Source organism: Chiloscyllium plagiosum, unplaced genomic scaffold (assembly GCF_037043375.1).
Source record: "Chiloscyllium plagiosum isolate Xiang-an unplaced genomic scaffold, Cpla_swu_hap1 HiC_scaffold_1, whole genome shotgun sequence".
Classification (NCBI taxonomy): domain Eukaryota; kingdom Metazoa; phylum Chordata; class Chondrichthyes; order Orectolobiformes; family Hemiscylliidae; genus Chiloscyllium; species Chiloscyllium plagiosum.
The window spans coordinates 89,029,571-89,049,361 of record NW_028270139.1 but is presented as its reverse complement, the minus strand read 5'-3'; the positions used below and the strand labels follow the sequence as shown (position 1 = coordinate 89,049,361).

Below are 19,791 nucleotides of genomic sequence, written 5' to 3'. Positions count from 1 at the left end.
ATTTTTATTTAGAAAAGTAAATTCACCTTAGTTTCTAATACAAGTTATCTATATTCACAGTATCTGTATATCTACTCATATTTACGTCATTGGCTCTTGAGCTCGAAGTCAAGATGTGGTTCAGAAGGCTGATTATCTTGATTCAGGGTTTCGGTTTCTGGCCAATGATGACAATTACAGCTCAAGTATGAAGAAAATTTGAATAGGTCAAGTCTATTGGTAGCAAGTGGTTGCTAACCAGTAGCAACTCACCGTTAAATTCTCCTACTTGAATCTAACTTACTAGCGATTTCCCAAAAAGTAACCAATACCCTAGCTGGCTGAGGAAAATGAGGACTTCTTAAGTTGTTGGGAAGTATTCTTAAAAACAAAAACATCTTTACAGGTCATTCTACCGTTACCCCCTTCCAGGTGATGATAAATGCTTTATATTATTAGTGTGTGTTCAATTGTGACTCTTAAATCTGGGTCACCAGATTTATGTTTATCTCTGGTTAACCTTTATAATTGAGCAGAACAATCTGATCACTTAATAAATTTAATTGTCATATGGCATACAAAATAATTCCACATGCCACAGAACTGTTTTAAGAAGGTGGTTGAATGTATTGATTTGGTAAACAATTTCTAATGAAAAGAGATTTAGATAAACAAAGTAGCATCATGAGAGATGAAGCAAAGCATAACTCCTTGTCTTAATCTCTTTCAGAAAATGCAATAAGGGATCTTGATGTAATCACAATTCCCAGTAAGGATGTTGTAATGGTTCATGAACCAAAACAAAAAGTGGATTTAACAAAGTACTTAGAAAACCAAACTTTTCGTTTTGACTATGCTTTTGATGAAACTGCTACTAATGAAATGGTTTACAGGTAGGCAAAAATTATTGCTTTCCAAAAAAAATTTATTTGTGAACTAACAAACTTGCAAATGAGGCGTTTGTAAAATTTTCTATCCTGTGGAGCAGATGGAAGTTGAAACTCTGGTGTTCCGGTCCTGAGGTAGGGTCACTACCACTGCCACAAGCTGGGGGTTTTGTTATGCTGGCTCAAACAATCAAGAACTAATATACACTTGAGTACTGAGATGAGATGCATTCATCTCCCAAGTTGACTATTGAAGACACTGAATTTCCTGATCAAGACCATACAGTGTCTTTTCTTCTGTTTGCAATTTGTATTTAAAGGATCACTGCTTCTGTGTCAGTGAAAAGTGCACTTAATTCAAAAATTATTGTTTTAAAGGAACTGTCTGAATCCAAAATTTGCCATAATGTTGTGGAATCTTTTAATTTACTCTTATTTTTTTTCTCTCTCTTCATGGTAGTTACTGGCAGCCCACATAACAAATGCATAGTTTGTAATGTGTTGAATGCAATGTCCAACAAATCAGTGCAGAAATAGGTGATTTGACCCATCATGCCTTTCAAAGAGCTATTGAATTAGTCTGTGTTTTGCTTTCTTTCCCCCATATTCCTGCATTTATTTTCTTCTTTAGAAATACCCAAATCCCTTTTGTTTGCTTTTTTCCTCCATTTTCATCTCACTCTTTCTCATTTCTCCGTGATTTTCCTTTTCCTTTCCCTTTTTAATCTTTCCATTCTGCTTCATCAACAATAAAATTGAACATCCAATTTTTTTCACATGTATGGTATTTTTTGGTGTCTGTCTTTGACAAGGTAGGATCAGAATTACAGGAAAACAGGGAAAATAGCTGATGTTTGTAGCTTGCAAATTTTGCCTTGCAGAGTTTGGAACTAGATCCAATATCAGACACCTGAACTCATGTTTAATATACGAGTAAGAAGTTAACTTATAAAGGCAGGTTGCTTAAACAAAGCGTTTAGACCCTTGAATGTGGAATTTTAAGAGGTGATTCTAGTTAACTATTTAAGATGATTAGAAATGTGCACTGAAAAAGTCCATTTTCTCTGGTCAGAATCTGGAAATGTTATGTAATCTTAAAATTCAAACTAGGCCTTTCAGAGATGATGTCAGGCAGCAAGTTTTGAGTGGTTTTTGCTAGGCAAGGCATTTACAGTTTAGGGAATTGAGGCAAGTTGTAGATGCTTGATCATGAATGATCTGTAACTTGTTGAACAGTGGAACAGACTGAGGGAGTTGAAATATTAATAGCCTTGTTCTTGTATGCCAAATTTGCTTCCAGCGTCCTTTCACAACAATGCATTCAGATCAAAACAAGCTATGTAGAAAGCAGTTTGGTATTTTTCCCAATTGTCTTAAATTAATGGTTGACAGTTGTTAAAAGACATTTGAGTGCTCTTGCCATAAAAATCACTATATACAGTGATTCAGTTTTCATGTTTGCATAAATAGTGACGTCTAATCTAAAATATGACATTAATGCGCTTAATATAATTACTTGTAATGCAAATTTAATGTCACCTGTAAGATTTCTGCTAGTTGCCTTTCTTACCTCTTAAGTATTGAATGTGTTGTACTCTTACAAGTCTTTGTTAGGCATCTCTAATTTTGTCTCTGTTTCCATCCAAAAAGGCCCAAGATAAAATTACAGATAACAACTTCTGTGACTGTGACTGTATCTGCTCAATTTCCTTCTCTGCCACAAATGACACAATTCAGTCACGCTGTCTTTCTGTTAACCTGCTTGGTGGAATTTGGTGTTATACTTATCTGATTCTTAAATAATTTGCTTCTTCACTATGGATACTTTGCAAACATTGAAAATATTGACGTTTCACTCCTGAGTGAAAGTCTTTAACTCTTGCCATTACTTTGATCTCTTTCTCATTGGCCTGATAATTCGCATGATCTTTGAATTTTTTTGTGTTGTCATGCCTCACTGGTGCTTGCGCTGGAAATCAAATCTCGCTATTCCCTGAATCATTACCAAACCTTAAAAATTTTTACTAAAGTACATACAAGTTCACCGATGCAACTACTTAAACATAGGCAATCAGAAACAGTCTACCTTTCTGTACTTTGAGGATTACTATTTATTACATATTGAGCAATCATCCATGACTATTGGTATATTACTGTGAGTTAAAACTCCAGCCCCTATTATAAAGCACTCCTCTTTTTCTGTCTGTCTCTCTCTGTCTATTACTTTCTCACACTGTGTGTCTCTCTGTCTCTCTCTGTCTCTCTCTGTCTCTCTCTGTCTCTGTCTCTGTCTCTGTCTCTGTCTCTGTCTCTGTCTCTCTCTGTCTCTCTCTGTCTCTCTCTGTCTCTCTCTGTCTCTCTCTGTCTCTCTCTGTCTCTCTCTGTCTCTCTCTGTCTCTGTCTCTGTGTACCTCTCGGTCTGTGTCTCTTTTCTTTCCTCTCTCTGTTTCCCTTTGTCTCAACTTTGTAATATTGCTCCTCTCTACTGCCACTCCAGCTTGCATTCTGCTGAAATGCTGTTCCATGCCTTTGTTCCACCTGGCAATCCCACCTTCCACCTGCTGTAAACTCAACCTCATTTCAATTTCATTACACCTGATTGATATTGGCTCTCAGTCCCCAATAGTTCAACCTTAAAATTTGCAACCTCAATTTTGAAACCTTTTTATGGTCTTACCTTGCCCCATCCTATTTCTCTAAGGTATACAAATGGGGAACTGTTTATGTGTAAACATAAAACCTTTGCTTCATTTTTGCAGTCACTGTTATTTCAGTAACAAACTCCCAACCTCTACCACTATCACCAGCCACATAACCACGTGCAAACATAAACACCCTCTATCTCTTTTTTTTCCACTGAATAATTTGAAATGCAGTTGATACATTGGCATTCATCTTAAAGGGATTTGACTACAGATGTTAAGATTTCTTGCTACCTTGGTGAGACCTAACCCTGGAGTATTATGTATTTGGTTTTCTTATGTAAAGAAGGATATATTTGCCACAGAGAGAATGCAGCAAAGCTTCAGATTAATGCCTGGGATGGCAGGAATGTTTTCTGAGCAGACTAGATTTGTATTGTCTCGAGTTTTGAAGGATGACAAATGATCTCATTGAAGCTTACAAAACTTTTCATAGGCCATGAGAAGGAGGACCTAGGATGTATTCCATGGTGATTCCAAAACCAGGAGGCATAATCTGAAATGGCCTATCCCTTTGCCTTAAGATTGAGATGAGGAATTCTTCACTAAGTACTAAATCTTTGGCATTCTGTACCCAGCAGGGATCTTGGAAGCTCAATCATTGAGCAAGTTCAGGACACAAGTTGATAGGATTCTGGAGACTAATGAAATTAAGGAATATGGAGGGAAAATGGCATTGAGGAGATATTAGCTACAATCTAAAGTAACAGAGCAGGTTTGATAGGCTGAGTGGCCTACTCCTTGTCTTGCGTACCCCACCATTAGAGACTGTTTACCTTCCAAACACCCACGCATTGGAATTCCGTTACTATATGTCTGCCTTTACTCCTCTTTTTAATCCATCTCTTTCACTAAAATTTTTTGGATGTTATCTAATACCACCTCCTTTGGCAGATTATACCTCAGTAAAGCACCTTTTGAATTTATCTTCTGTTATAGGTGCTGTGTATGGGGGCATTGTCCCTAGTTATCGAATAAAAGGGACAGTGAGAGTGTGGGCATGAAGTTGTTTGGTTACAAGGAACTGAAGATAGTGATGAAAGGTGGTATTTGGACTGGAGGAAGGTCAGCGGTAGGACTCCAGCTTTTCTAAAAAAATTTATTAATGACCTAGATTTGTGAGATAAGACACAAGTTTAAAACTTGTGTATGACACTAAACTTTTGTGAATTGGGAGGAGAGTGGTAATAGACTTCAAGAGGTAGGCTGGTGACATGTATGGAGACATAGTAAATGATCTTTAATGCAGCGATATATGGAGTGATGGGAGCTCATAGAAAATAAAGTGGATGTGGGATTTGAGGAACCCGACAGTATGTACATAAATCATTGAAGGTAGCAGGACAGGTTGGGAATGTGGTTAATAAAGTGCAAGAGATTCTGGGTTTATAAATTGGGGCATGGAACACAAAAGTCAGGAAGTTGTGAGTGAACCTGAATAAAACTAGTTTGTCCTCAGGTAAAGTATTGTGACCAATTCTGGGTACCACACTTTTTAGGAAGGACATGAAGGCTTGAGAGATCAGAAAGGGTTTCTTAAGAATATTTCCAGGGATGAGACTGAGCTCTTCTTTAGTAAAGAGAAAATTAAGAGGAGATGTGATAGGTGTGCAAAGTCATGATATTTGGACAGAGTAAATAAGGAAAATCTTCCCATTTGCACAAGGAAGCAGGGGATATAAGGTATCTGACTGGTAAAGGAAAACGTGATGACATGAAGTAAAGTCTTCAATGCATCGGGTGCTCAGGAGGTGGACCTCCTTGAGTGCTTAGTGGTTGTTCAATCAAGATTGCAAAAGAACACTTGACAGTGATCTGAAGAGAAAAATTGTATGAAGTGACAGGAAAAAGGCAGAGAAATGAGACAAGAGAGTTGTTGGTGCAGAGCTGATATGAAAGTCTGAATGAATATATGCTACAACCAAATTACAGTTCTTTGAAAGTAACCTGTTGAGGCTGCCTAAGTCAAATGAAAACTTCAATGCTAAGATTCATGGATTTTAGGTTGGTAAAGAGATGAATGGATATGGACCAAGGCGGTTGAATGTAATTAAGATACAGATCGATCATGGTATAATTCAATGGCAGAACAGGTTTGAAGCACACTCCTGTTCTTATTTAAAAATCACACAACACCAGGTTATAGTCCAGCAGGTTTAATTGGAAGCACAACTGGTGTTGTGTGATTTTTAACTTTGTACACCCCAGTCCAACACCGGCATCTCCAAATCCTGTTCTTATGTTTTTGAGAAAAAGAGAAAGATAAGAGAGAAGGAAAAGCAACTGACATACCTGCATATTGAACGGGCCTTGCAAATAAAGCCTGGGAAGCGAGGCATACTAGTTTTTTTTCTCTCTGTCTCTCTCTCTCTCGTGTTTTTATATATATATATATATATATATGTATGTGTGTGTGTGTGTGTGTGTGTGTGTGTGTGTGTGTGTGTGTGTGTGTGTGTGTGTGTGTGTGTGTGTGTGTGTGTGTGTGTGTGTGTGTGTGTGTGTGTGTGTGTGTGTGGTAGGGCTCCTGAGTACAAATTTTAAAAACTTTATTTTTGGTCTTCAGATTTACAGCTAGACCACTAGTGGAGACTATATTTGATAGAGGAATGGCAACTTGCTTTGCATATGGTCAGACTGGAAGTGGAAAAACACACGTAAGTTTTTTTTACAATCAAGTTATATCATCTAACTGTAGTTGGAATTATCACAGAACTTTTACAGCTAAGAAGGTGGCCAATTCTATCTGCAACGACTCTCCAAATAAGTAATTCACCAAGGGCCATTCCCCCACTTTCTCCCTATAACCCTGCACACTCTCCTTCTTTTTCAGATAACAATCTAATTTCCTTTTGAATGCTTAATTCACACTGTCACCATCGCAGTGAATTCCACATAATGCAGTGCATTCAAGACCTTAGCCGCTCACTGCATGAAAATGCATTTGCTGATATTACTTATGCTTTTTAAATCTATGCCTACTCATTTTTGATCTACACGTGAGTAGGAATCACTTCTCTATTTACTCTGTCCAAATCTCTCCGCTTCCTTCTTTGCAAGGAAAACTGTTCCAACTTCTCCAGTTTATCTTTGTCAACACTTCTGTGAATTTTTCTGCAGTCTGCAATGCCTTTGTAATGTGGAAATTGAGGAAAATTTGTTATTGTACTCTCTGCCCCTATTGCTAAGTCTCAGGATACTGTATGCTTTACTGACCGCTCTCTTAATGTGTCCTGCAACCTTTGGTGGCTTGTATATGTATATGTCAAGGTCTGTCTGCTCTTGCACCCCCTTTAGTGTTGTATTTTTTATTTTATAATATCTCTCCATGCTTTTCCTATGATACCTCTGAAATCCAGTAAGACTTTTCATCTTGAGTATAAAAGCATGGTTGTGTATTTCTATAGACAGCTAAATATGAACTGAGTTTACTTCGCTCACTAGCTGTAATGCATTTACTCAAGATTTGTATAGAAACTTATCCAAGTTTCCCATCATTGTGTCCCATCATCTTGTGGGAAGTATTTTGCTAATGCTGCATATTCAATGTAAGTGGGGTGAAATGTAAGTTTAAGCATATTGTCATAATTAATCTGACAGAAAAGTCTGTTTCGTCTCTTGATCTCTTTGCATTTTTACTCTGGTATGTTCTGCGAACCCCTTTTTTGATCCATTTGCTTAGCAAATAGTATCTTTTTGTTAAGTAAAATTTTGGATGCAGTAAATCTTTTTATTGCTGCATTTAACTTGCTAGGTATATCATTAGCTGAAAATGTGTTGCTGGAAAAGCGCAGCAGGTCAGGCAGCATCCAAGGAACAGGAGAATCGACGTTTCGGGCATAAGCCCTTCTTCAGGAACCCTGCTGCGCTTTTCCAGCAACACATTTTCAGCTCTGATCTCCAGCCCTCACTTTCTCTCATAGGTATGTCATTAATCCAGTGTGCTCTTCTAGTCAGTGGAAGGAAGTAGAATAAATATTTAGGATTATATCTTCACAATATGTTAATAGTAACTAATGAGCAATATCAAAGACAATATAGCAAATTACAAGAGTTTACAGTTTTTTAAAGGCAATATATGTCACCTTGTTACTGTCGGAGACTTGCAGTATTAATAACATACAGCTTGGGACAGTAAATGTCCTGTTTCATGAGATGTCAGAAATGTCCCTCTAGGTGTCTGATCTAAATTCAGTTATCATCCAGTTGAAAATTATTTTAGGCTTTAAGCCATCTGCTATTATTCTAGTTGGTTGGCCGATACGGTAAAAATGCAACTTCCAGACACTAAGCGAACCAAAGTTCAACCACAAAGAAAATGTAATGGAAAGTTAGAAAAGAGATGCAGTGTGGTTACAGTACAATGTTTTGTACTCTGGCTTCCTCTACAAACCAAATACAATCTAAATTATTGTTAACTATTAATTTATTTAGCTTCCTTAAAGAAAAGTCTTGGAAAATAATTCATTTTTCCATCTATGGTAATCAAACTTGAGAATAGCTGTTCAAAATTGTATGTCAAAATATTCACCCATCTTTTCTGGGGGATAATATTTGTCATATTATACTTTATTGCAGTTCTTACAATGAAGCACCAGGGTGATGGGGGCACTATTAGTGCAGCGAAGAGTCAAACTAGTCTTGAACATATGTGCAAAGATTGTCTGTCTAATAGAACAATGACAGCAGTTGTTCTCACGAAAATGCCAGCATGCCCACATTCTGAAAAAAAATCTAAATATGATGCAATTTGACATGGAAAAGCATGATAGATACTTCAAAGAGAAAAAACAAGATTGGTACTATGTGCTGAATAATAATAATGCTAAAGGCTAAACAAGAGACCATAGGATTCAACTTCTTAATTCTTTGAAAGCATATGTTGATGGAGAGAAATTGATTAAACAGCCGGTAGCATTTTGAGCTTAATCGTAGAACCCTGGAAGGTATGCAGCATGAACGAGCCCATTCAGTCCATTGGGTCTGCACCAGCTCCTTGAAACAAGAATTCAATCCAACTTCCTGCTCTCTGTCCTGCAAATATTTTCTCTTGGGTGGTCATCCAATTCCCCTGTGAATGACATATTTGTATCTACCTCTTGGACAATGCTTTTCATATCCCAAAATAAAAATGACACTGTTGGTTTTCCGCAATTCACTTCAAATCTGTGACCTGTGGTTCTCCCTTCCCCTCCAAGTTTCACTGCTTACTCCCTTCAGCCCCCTCATAGTTTTGAACGCGTATAATATATCTTCTCTAACCTATCTATGTAACTGAAGTCCTTTATCGCTGGTGCTGCTATCAATTTTTTTCTGCATGCTTTTTTTTTTCACATCTTTTTCGAGTTCACTGCCCAGAACTGGATACAATACTCCAGTTAACTCTTGGATTCATAACAACTTCCTTGCTTTTGCACAGCGTGCACCTTTTTGCAAAGCTTAGTTCAACATCATGTGAGATCCTATCTTCTTCTTCTGCACGTGAATCTTAAGGTCTCTGTCCCTGCAACCACTTTAGAATTGTACCACTCTTTATTTTCTATTGCTTTTCCTCATTCTTCCTACCAAAATGTATTACTTCATCATTCTCTGCATTCATCTGTCACCTATCCACCCAATCCATTAGCCTTTTGTCTCCTTTTGAAGTTTATCATTAACCTCCTGTCAGTGCTACCAAGCATTTTGTATTCTGTCATTTTTCAAATTATGCTATATAGAATTAAGTCTAAAGAAAAACATTCCTTCTTGCACTATAGCCCGCAGAACCTCTGGATATATATTTTTTCACTCTTTTTTGTCTTTGTCACTCAGTTAACTTTGTATCCATGTTGTCACCATTCCTTTTATTCCATGGGCTTCAACTTTGGCGAGTGTATTATGTTCTTTATCAAATGTCTTTTTAATTCAAGTATACCACATCAACTACATTTACCCTGAACAACCCTTTCTGTTACTTCATTAAAAAGACTCAGTCAGATTACTTTAATGTCGTTCAACAAATCCATAACTAATCTACACTTGTCCAAGTGGCAAGTTTTGTCCTAGATTCATTTCCAGAAGCTGTGACACCAATTCTAATTGATTTTCCGTAGTTGCTGAGTTTATACTTGGCTCCATTTTTTTTTAACAAGACTGTAACATTTGCAGTACTCCAGTCCTCTGGATGTAAGAACCTCACAATTTACAATTCTTGGACAATTGCAATATGAAATTTTGAATCGATGAAAAACTCCTAGGTTCTCATACCTGCCTCGCCTAAGGCATCATCACTTTACTGACAGAGGAATGGAATGCTGTTACAACTGCCTCCATAACTGTCTCCCTCAGCATCTTTTGATGCATCCCTCTGGTTCTGGTGGCTTACTAATTTTAAGAATATCTGGTCTTTCCAATTGTTAAGTACTTTTTCTTGAGATTCTTATGTACTTGATGCAACTTCAATATGCCAACTTCTATGAACAACAGCCAAATTTTATTAAGCAAATACAGTACAAACTTTGGAGAAACTCAACACTCTTTGCCATGCTTGTGAAGCATATCGATAGATCTCCCTGAAAAAAGGAAACAGTTCAAAAGGATGGAAAATCTTTACATCACAGTCAGTAATGCCCACAAGACAATCCTCAGTCACTCCCTCACAGTCACGTGCAACTCGACACAACGCAGTGACCACATCATTTCCAGAAACAATACAATGTAAATCATCCCTTAATGGTCAAATAGGTTTTTTTAAAACTACACTGAGTTGTCAAAATTCCAACTGTAATATTTTGAATAGGATGATGATGCAAGTGTAAATTATCTCTGAATAATAGGAGATGACCATGTACATGGCTCTGAATGGCAAGGGATGGAAATGTAAATTCCTTACAATCTACCTGTAAGTCAGAGGCATCCCACCCTGGCCTCGGGACATCCAATTTCCTGCAGATCAGCAGAGCAAATTGACTCATTAATATCATACAATGGCTTCTCTTTATCCATTTTTAGCCCATTTAGTATCTGAATTACCACCTTTTTTGCTATGGATTTGACAGTACCTTCTTTCTTGGTTAAGACAGATGCAGTGTACTTATTTATTCCATTAAATGTACTCGCTTCTTCCATGTGCAAATTTCATGTTTGGAATGGTACCAATCATCAGGAACCAGTTTTACTATTTTTCTGTGTCTATAGAAAACATTGGGATTTTCTTCTATGTTAATGCTTATCTTGTCCCTTCTTATTCTTTCTTTGGTTTTATTCCTTTCTCACTCCCTTCTGAAGGTTTAATTGTTCTGTTGCAGTTTTTTTTCCTGCAATCTGATTCCAATTTATCTGGAGTAGGTTTGTTCTCAGCTGCACTGAAATTAGTTTGTCTTGAATTAAATCTTTATTTTAGATTACGTCTTGTCCTTTTCCCAAAGTTAACCTAATCCTCCCAATACAGTGTTCATTAAAGGACATTTAAATGGGAGATAAGTAATAAACCTGTAAAATGTATGACAGTGTACCACAAAGACTATGTACAAGTTTGGGCATGCAGTTATAGAAAAGATGTCGACATAGAGTCATAGAGATTTACAGGTCAGAAACCGACCCTTCGGTTCAACTCATCCATGCCAACCAGATATCCTAAATTAATCTAGTCTCATCTGCCAGCACTTGGCTTATATCCCTCTAAACCCTTCCTATTCATATACCCATCCAGGTGCATTTTAAATATTGTAATTGTATTGGTATCCACCACCATTAGATTATGTAGAGTGTCCAAGATGATGTCTGGTTTTGGAACTTACCTGTTACGAAGAGAAGCTAGTCATTTTTAATATATTTTATTGAAGCATGAATAAGTAATTAGAACTTTAAAAAATTTAAAGAGAAATACACTATTATCTTCAGTTAGCACATTAGTAATGGACTAAAAGAAAGTGAGGATGCAGATGCTGGAGGTTAGTGTCAAAGTGTGGTGCTAGAAAAGCACAGCCAGTCAGGCAACATCCAAGGAGATTTTGTTTCACATTAAAATATCAGAAAACTTTTTTTGTAAATACGTATGATTGTGTTTCTCTGGAGGGGGTAGTTTAAGCTGCTCTGAACTTTTGACTTTGAAGTCAACTCTCCTGCTCCTTGGATGCTGCCTGACCGGCTGTGCTTGTCCAGCACCACACTTTTGACATTAGTATAAAAAGCCTTTTATAAATTAGTTAAGAGAATTGCAAAATTCAAATCTGGAATTTACTTCAACTGGGAGAAAGACAAGCAAATCTTGTGTTTATACATTGTAAAAGATAGTATTAGGAATTACATCAGTAAGTTATTATGCAAATTATAATTTAGCACCCGTCTTCAAAAGTGATTAATCACAAAAGCTGCAATTCATATTTATTTAGGTTTCATGTTGTAATTTCGCATTCTGTGATTTAATATGTCTACCCATTGAAATTTCAGACTATGGGTGGTGACTTCACAGGAAAAAATCAAGATTGTTCTAAAGGAATATATGCACTTGCGGGTGAGACTTTTATACATAACTTTCTAAAGCATAATTTATTTTTGAAAAAGCAGTATTGATTTGATGTTTTTGAATGGTAAATCTTTCTCTTGTACATCTCTCAAATTTTTATCAACTTTGTTACAGCTCGGGATGTTTTTCTCATGCTGAAGAAGCCAAATTACAGAAAAATAGAACTCCAAGTATTTGCAACATTTTTTGAAATTTACAGTGGTAAGGTAAGCAAGACATTTTTAACTTCAATAAAAAGACTTCTCCATTAAATTGAATAATTTCTGACTGGGCATGCGAATTTTGAATACTGTTCTCAATTTCAAAGCAGGGGTTTTTTTGCAATTCAAACTTTACCTGTAAATGTAAATTCAGCTTATAGAAGTTATGTTTGGTTAATTATATCTAAAAAGTCAACAGAATGATTTCTTGTAATCGTTGTACTTTTAACACCAAAAACTTTCATTTGTAAGGCATTTCAGGACACTTCAGAAATAGGCACATGCATATGGTCATCAAGTTGGGAAAGGGCAAGTAAATGTTTGTTCAGAGAGATTGTTCAGAGAGATGGACTTTGAGAAATTTTAAAAAGAACATGTTGAGGAGGGAATCCTAATAAGCAGGGCCTGAGTAAATGAGAGCTTTGTTGTCAGTGTTGGATTATAAGGAAGGGAGAAGTGCACAAACCTAATATTGGAAATGTAAAGCTAGGGTGGGGCACTGGTATGGAAGGACATTTTAAGATGATTTCAACCTTAGAAATATTGGGAACTAGGGAACCAATTATGATTAAGATAATAAGCTTGTGGGATTTAGAGTTAAACCTGATACATGTAAAGTTGGAAAGATTGAAAGAGGGAAGATAATCTCAGGGATTGCTCTGACCAGAGAAGGAGGACAGTGATGGAGGAACTCATTTCCCAACCAAGTTTCCACCCTCTTCTCTTTCCTGCACGAGGCCTGAGCAGTTAAATTTGTCCCCACTTGCCTAATCTTTGATTATATGCTGCAGGTCTAAAATAATTGGATACATAAGGACCTTAGAATCAGGGCAGGCAACAGGCCATAAACTTCCGCTAGATCTACTTTTAATTGTTAAGGAAAGAACTTTGGCCGAGGCACTAGCAAAACGACTTTATCTCCTTCAAATACACCCATGGGATCTTCAACATCCACCGCAAAAGGTCAGATGTTAAACTAAGATTTGTCAAATTTCTGACAGGTTGAAGGCTGATTGGTGCTCAAAAAGCCAGACGGAAATTTTATGGTCTGCCCACCTACAAACGTGCCAATAGGGAGCTGTTAAATTCTGCCTGTTCTATTTGGAAGATGATCAGCTCTTGTTTCTGAAATAAATGTTTCTATGTTAAATTCTTTTTTTTGCCTTTTATTCCCAAACTAAGTTCAAAGGCAAAAGATGCTGGTAATTCCTGTTGCCCCATCTGGTCTCCGAAGTTGACTTTGAAATGGCAAACAATATCAGTGAAACAATCCACAAAGATTAAGTGTCCTTTTCTTGTTAATTTGGATGTGGTTCTAAAACAGAGGGAATTTATAGGTGTTCACCAGTGGAAATCTAATAGAACAAGATAAGCAGTCTTATTTTACTTTTTGGTTTGCTGTGTGTTAAAAATACTTTGAAGTATTTTTAACACACAGCAAACAACAAAGTAAAATAAATTGTTTATCCTTCACTTGCAATTACATTTTAAAGTGAATGAAATTAACAATACATAGATTATGGTAGAAGTTGAAATGTATAGCTTTATTTTTAAAGGTTCCTGAGTGAAATGCAAATTCCACAAATAATGAAATTTCATTTCAGGCCTAGGCAAGCTTTAGTAAGAGTACATTTTGAACTCAGTAAAGGTTTAAAAACCCAGTTATATCGTGTTCAGCGAGTTAAAATTTTTATCAAGCGTTTTTACAGTGACCCTAATAATATTAAGGGCAAGTTCTCATCAGTTTATTGATTTCTAATCAGTGATGGTCTTATGTGAGGTGACTTTAACAACACTTTGTATGAAAAAGTGTAGAATCACTGTGTGAGCAACTCTGGATTTCTGAATTTAACAGCATGAGTGGACTGCAGAAGTTGCTATCTCAGAGGAATAATGACAATGGACACAAGCTGTATAGTCATCATTCTTATTGCAGAATCAAGATGATTTATCTTGCTATTCATGTCCTTTTCAACTGTCACCCAGACCAAAAGTAGAAGGCACCAATACAGATCTGCACCTTGTATCAGCCAAGTTCTGAGAATAGAGCAACATTAGAATAATTGAACTTCTGATCTTTTTTGAATATTGACGATCCCATGGCTATCTTTGAAGGAAATCAAGAAATTTTACTGGTGCTTTGGCAAAAATTCTTCCCTTAACTTTTTTAAAAAAGTTATCATTTATTTCATAACTGTGCAAAATTTGAACAACACGTTTGGTTACAAGGCTAGAAGGGTCATTTGTGACCTTATGGATGGGTGTTTCTGTTCTGTTGTGCATGATCTCAGGTCCAGTTAAGGGTCCTATGCTCAGGGTTTTGAACCATAGCCAACAACAGCATCAATGAATTATGAGTGGTGATACCCACAGTAGTTAGAACCTCCAGTGATAATGAGTACTCAACAGGTTATCGTTCCAGAAAGGGATTGTGTTCTCTTCAAGTTCACAAAAGAAAGGCAATGGGCATTATCCCCTTGCAGTTTTTTCCCCTAGTTATATTGTTTATTTAAATTGAAAATAGACTTTTAGCAACAACTGAATATGATAACACAAAACCATATGATGTAGAGAAATGAACAGAGGACTTGTCTTTGGGCATATCACTGCTTATTTGCTTACACAGCAACACTGCAAATTGTTGAATTGTACAGGACCAGTTTTTGGACATTGTAAAATAATTTGCAGGTGCTATATGGATTGGCTAGTAGAATTTGATACCATTTTTGTGACAAGAATATTGCATGCTAACCTGGCTTAGTTTCTAAGTTTCATTTCAAAATTTAGAAGTAGCTGCTTATGGATTTCTTTTATCTCAATGGTTTTCAGAAATCCAGAAAAAAAAGGACTCAGAAGCTAGATGTTACGTTTATGCTCAAATACTCTAGATTTTGTTTTATTTGAGATGCAAATCCCTCATGAAAGTGACCATGAACAGCACAGTAGTTGCATTCAATGAGAAGTTGCTTAGTTTCTTCAGTCAAATTAGACTCACAGTAGCAAAATATGATACAACAGTAGACAAATGATATAACGAATTTAAAAATGATTTGGAATACATTGGCGGATAGCTAAATGCCATTCAGCCTTCTCTGACAGTCAGATTCATTATGGCTTACAATAGCTGTCTCTAGTAATTAGAAATAAGCAACAAATGCTGCCCTTGACAATGATGCTTACATTGCATGAATGGGGGGGGAGGCTGAGTATGAGGCCAAATTAAATATTGATTTGTGAAGGGAAAATACCTACTATGCAGGAATGGGCTGGTAATGAAGATGGTGCTATGTCAGTAGTGCCACAGCACCTTAAAGTGATAACTACCTATTTGTGATTTTCCGTTCTTTTCGATTTACCTCTTCTGGCAGACACTTCAATGAATGAAAAATGTCTATGTTCAAAGAATGATGGAGCCCCATAAGTTACGTGTTTTGTCTTTCCTTTCATGAGTAATGAACTAAATGTTGAACACATTTTCTCCAGGTCTTTTTTTTTGTATTTTGCCAAGATTTAGTTTGAAAAATGAACTACTCTTCATCAGGCATTTTTTAACTATAATGTTTTGGTTTGAATTACTTGAATAAGGTGACTACTTGAATTTTTAATTGCTTTCTGTACAGTCCTTTGACAGCAAATAACTTAAGTTTATTGTATTTTTCTATCCAGGTATTTGACTTGCTTAACAGAAAAGCTAAGCTAAGGGTGCTGGAGGATGGAAAGCAACAAGTTCAAGTGGTTGGGCTTTCTGAGCGTGATGTTAAATGTACAGAAGATGTTTTGAAACTAATTGAAGCTGGCAATAGTTGCAGGTAGGTTTACCTTAGAAATGTAGTGTTTTTATGTTCTGGAAACTTTGAACTTTGTTTTAGAAGAAGGAAGAGTTCACCATGTCATTGTTATCTGACTTAACTTTGATTAAAGATCCAGCTGCTTACCAATGCAATATCAATGAATTTCTATATTATGTTCATAAATTATTAATTTCCTTTTTGATGAAGAAGCATGATATTGAGCTGCGTCTGTGATGGCATTCTGTAAAATCATGGCTGATCTGGTTACTGTGCAATTCCTCTTATCCCTAATAATCTTTCACCCCCTTCTCAAAAATCTATTTACCTCTGACTTAAAAGTTTTCAAAATAATTGCTTTCTTAAAAGACAATGGAAGTAGAGCTCCAAAGATTCACAATTGTCCATAAGAAAAAAAAATCATCATCTTGTCTTAAATGGACGATGCCTTATTTTGAATCACCTTAGTTTTATTTCCTCCCATAAGTGAAATATCCTTTCCATGTGCACCCTAAAAAGACTGTCCTATATGTTTCAGTTAAGTCACTTTCTACTCTTCGAAACTCCAGCGAAAATGAGGCTAGCCTGTCCAACCTTGCCTCATAAGAAATTATGCCCATTCCAGGTATTAGCCTAGGTAAGCCTTTTCTGAGTTCCTTCCAGTGCGTTTACATCCTTCCTTTGATAAGGAGACCAATACTGTATTCTCTGTATTCTGTATCTCGATGTAATCTCACAAATGTCAAATATACTTAAAATAGCCACCCCTACTTTTGTATTCAATTCCCTTTACAATAAACAATAACCTTCTATTAGCTTAAATGATTACTTGTACCTTCAAATTAATCTTTATGCAGGTGCTGAGAGCTCTGGAATCTATCACTTTTTAGATAGTGTGCTTCCTTGCAGTTCTTAGTCCCAAAATGGACACTTTCACATTCTTACACATTCATTCAATTTGCCAGATCTTTGTCTACATTTTTAACCTATGTTATGAAGGTCTAATGGGTACTGTACCTTTAAGAGAGTTGAAGGACTTAGCAAGCACACATTGCTGGAGAATTTACAATGTAACATTTGGTCCAAAAACTAACAGTACTTGGGTTGCTATGAGACAAAAACACATTCAAATTCGGCCAATCAGATTAAGCTATGCCCCAAAATACCAACCTCCAATCAAGCTTGAATTTAGGATATTGACAATATTAAATACAAATGAAACTATCTGATGCTTTGGGGTATAAGATCAGGAAATATTGAACAGTTGGGGGAGAACTGCCAAGCCACCAGCATCTGCAGACTGCCCGGAGAATAGCTCTCTTAAAGGTACCTTTATCGATCAATGACCTGTGAAACAGAAACCTTAAGAAGAAGAAAAGCAGACAGAGGAAGATACAAAGAATATTTGACAGCTGGCTGGTTTTGAAATTTGAATGCTTTGGTAAATCTTAATCGGGAGTTTTATCGGACTAGTATTATAGAGGGAAAGTAAAAGATAGGTTAGAGAAAGGAGTTGTAAATAGTTGTTAGGTAATTAACAGGGAGCCCCTACCCTGTGTCATAACACCTATGTATATCCTTCTATAGCGTTCTTTTATCTTTTTCACAGCTTCCCTGACTAGCTTTCTGTCGGCAGCAAATTTAGCAACCGTACCTTCAGTCTCTTTAACCAAATGATTTATGAGCTGTAAAAGGTTGAGATCCTTGTGGCCGACGGTTGTAGCATCTTTCTACCCAAAAATGCTTATTAATGCCTACTCTTTGCTTCCTGTTAGCAAGCCAGTTTTCTATCTGCGCAAACTGTTACCCCTTACACCATTGTAAGATTTTGGGATTCGTTTTACTTGTAAGACCTGAGTCAATTACATTCATGGACCGAGTTGAGAGCCAACCTAAAAGTATATTAATCCTGATTTGTTATATGACCTGTTCCAGATGCAAATATATTTTCACAAGTTTTATAGAAATTAAGTTGATGATAAATATGAACTAAATAATATTTAATGAAAACAATGCTTTTCGATTGATCCACTTTGGGATGCCAGGTTGTGACTAGTTCCTCCTTCTGTTCTATTGACTGAAGTTCTTTTTCTGTCTCAGTCGTCCTTCCTGTGTATTAAACTCCACAGATTGTTACCTTTTTTAATAATTCCGAGATTATTAGCCCTGTGAGGTTTGGCTTAACTTGGCTGTAGCTCTTTATACTGGCTATGTAGAATCTCTTTTTTTTTCTCTCTTTCCCCCCCCCCCCGCCTTGCATTCCTGCCTTAAGTATCCCCCTAACTGCCTCACTCACATCATATCTGTTTTCTTCCATTCTCCACCCTCCCCACAGTAATAAATACCATTTTATAGTCCTTGGAGAATGCATTAGAAATGATCATGCTCTCCCATTAAGTGTTTATATGTAGCAGTAGTAAGATCTAGGTGCAGACATATTGGAGAGACAAATTAGATTTGACACTGATCTGCATCCTTTCAGTACCTTTTACTACTTTATAAAACAGAATTTTTCTCTATTCATTAGAACGGTGGAACGTGTTTGAGAAATGTGCTCACTTTTGAGAATTTGCTGTCTTTAGAATATATGCAAGTGAATTATCTAATTTTCTTCAATGAGGAATATGAATTCTTAGTTACTGAGTGTCTTCAAAACATGAGTCCCAGATTTTTGGTTCGTGTAAGAAAGAAGGTTTTCTGAGGATATTGTGGAAGGAGTAACTGAGTTAGAAAATTAGCCATCTCACTGAGTGGCAGAGCAGTATTGAAAGACAGAATAACCACCACCTGCTCCTACTTTGCTGAATTGTACAGGAAAATAGGATTTTCTTAAAATTTATTTTTAGTTATTAATTTATAATAAATATTTTCCTTTTAGATTCAGATAAAATTACCAATTTTATAACTGTTGAAGAACCTTACAGTTTGAAAGGCCAATTTATAAACAAGGTTGTGTTTTATTTATGTTCTAGAACATCTGGTCAGACATCTGCAAATGCTCACTCTTCAAGAAGCCATGCAGTGTTCCAGATTATTCTTCGTAGAAAAGGGAAAATGCATGGAAAATTTTCATTAATTGATCTGGCAGGAAATGAGAGAGGGGCAGACACCTCTAGTGCAGATCGTCAGACACGACTTGAAGGTGCTGAGATTAACAAGAGCCTTTTAGCACTCAAGGTAATTCAATGCAACAACTTCTATGTAAGACAAAGTCATGTTTCTGAGTCAGAGCCGAGGACAGTTTTTTTTTAGAAAGAGATCCTTTTAAGATTTTGTGAAGACTCTCAGCAGGACACAAATACCTTTTTTTGTAGTTTGCACTGCTTCAATTGAGGAAAACCTGTTGTCATTAAGCTTTGAAGTTAGTATTCAGTAATGTCTACACTAATGCCAACTGTAAAGGCCAGCAGAAATGACCTTAAGATAATCAAATGGGTTCAGATCAGCATTATTTTTTTGCAGTGTTGCAGGTGGCCAGTTGATTTATTTTTGTGTGCAGCCTATGCATGTGATATTTCATTTGGCAAAGACAATGGAGAGCCTTTCTGGCTGTTGCACAATCGTACCTTCATATATATTTTATTGTAGCCATTGGTATGGAACGTGCTGCATAGCTACTATGAATTTCATTTGTTGCCACTAGTGAATTGGTTTACATTACAGAGGGGATTGAGTATTTGCGTATTACTCAAAAGTTTAGAGTATTTTTCTCATTTTTAAATGAACATG

At 36.5% G+C, this 19,791-nt stretch overlaps 1 protein-coding gene across 4 annotated transcripts in view; it reads left to right on the top strand.

The window, feature by feature from the left end:
* LOC122554955 (kinesin-like protein KIF2A) overlaps nucleotides 1-19,791 on the top strand; it is a 144,695-nt gene that overhangs the window by 79,847 nt on the left and 45,057 nt on the right. For all 4 annotated transcript variants that reach the window (XM_087988701.1, XM_087988695.1, XM_087988703.1 and 1 more), the window contains 6 exons: nucleotides 710-872; nucleotides 6,135-6,225; nucleotides 11,999-12,062; nucleotides 12,189-12,280; nucleotides 15,941-16,083; nucleotides 19,035-19,239. In XM_087988701.1, coding sequence (XP_087844827.1) covers nucleotides 710-872; nucleotides 6,135-6,225; nucleotides 11,999-12,062; nucleotides 12,189-12,280; nucleotides 15,941-16,083; nucleotides 19,035-19,239 — 758 coding nt within the window. The remainder of the gene's footprint in view (nucleotides 1-709; nucleotides 873-6,134; nucleotides 6,226-11,998; nucleotides 12,063-12,188; nucleotides 12,281-15,940; nucleotides 16,084-19,034; nucleotides 19,240-19,791) is intronic.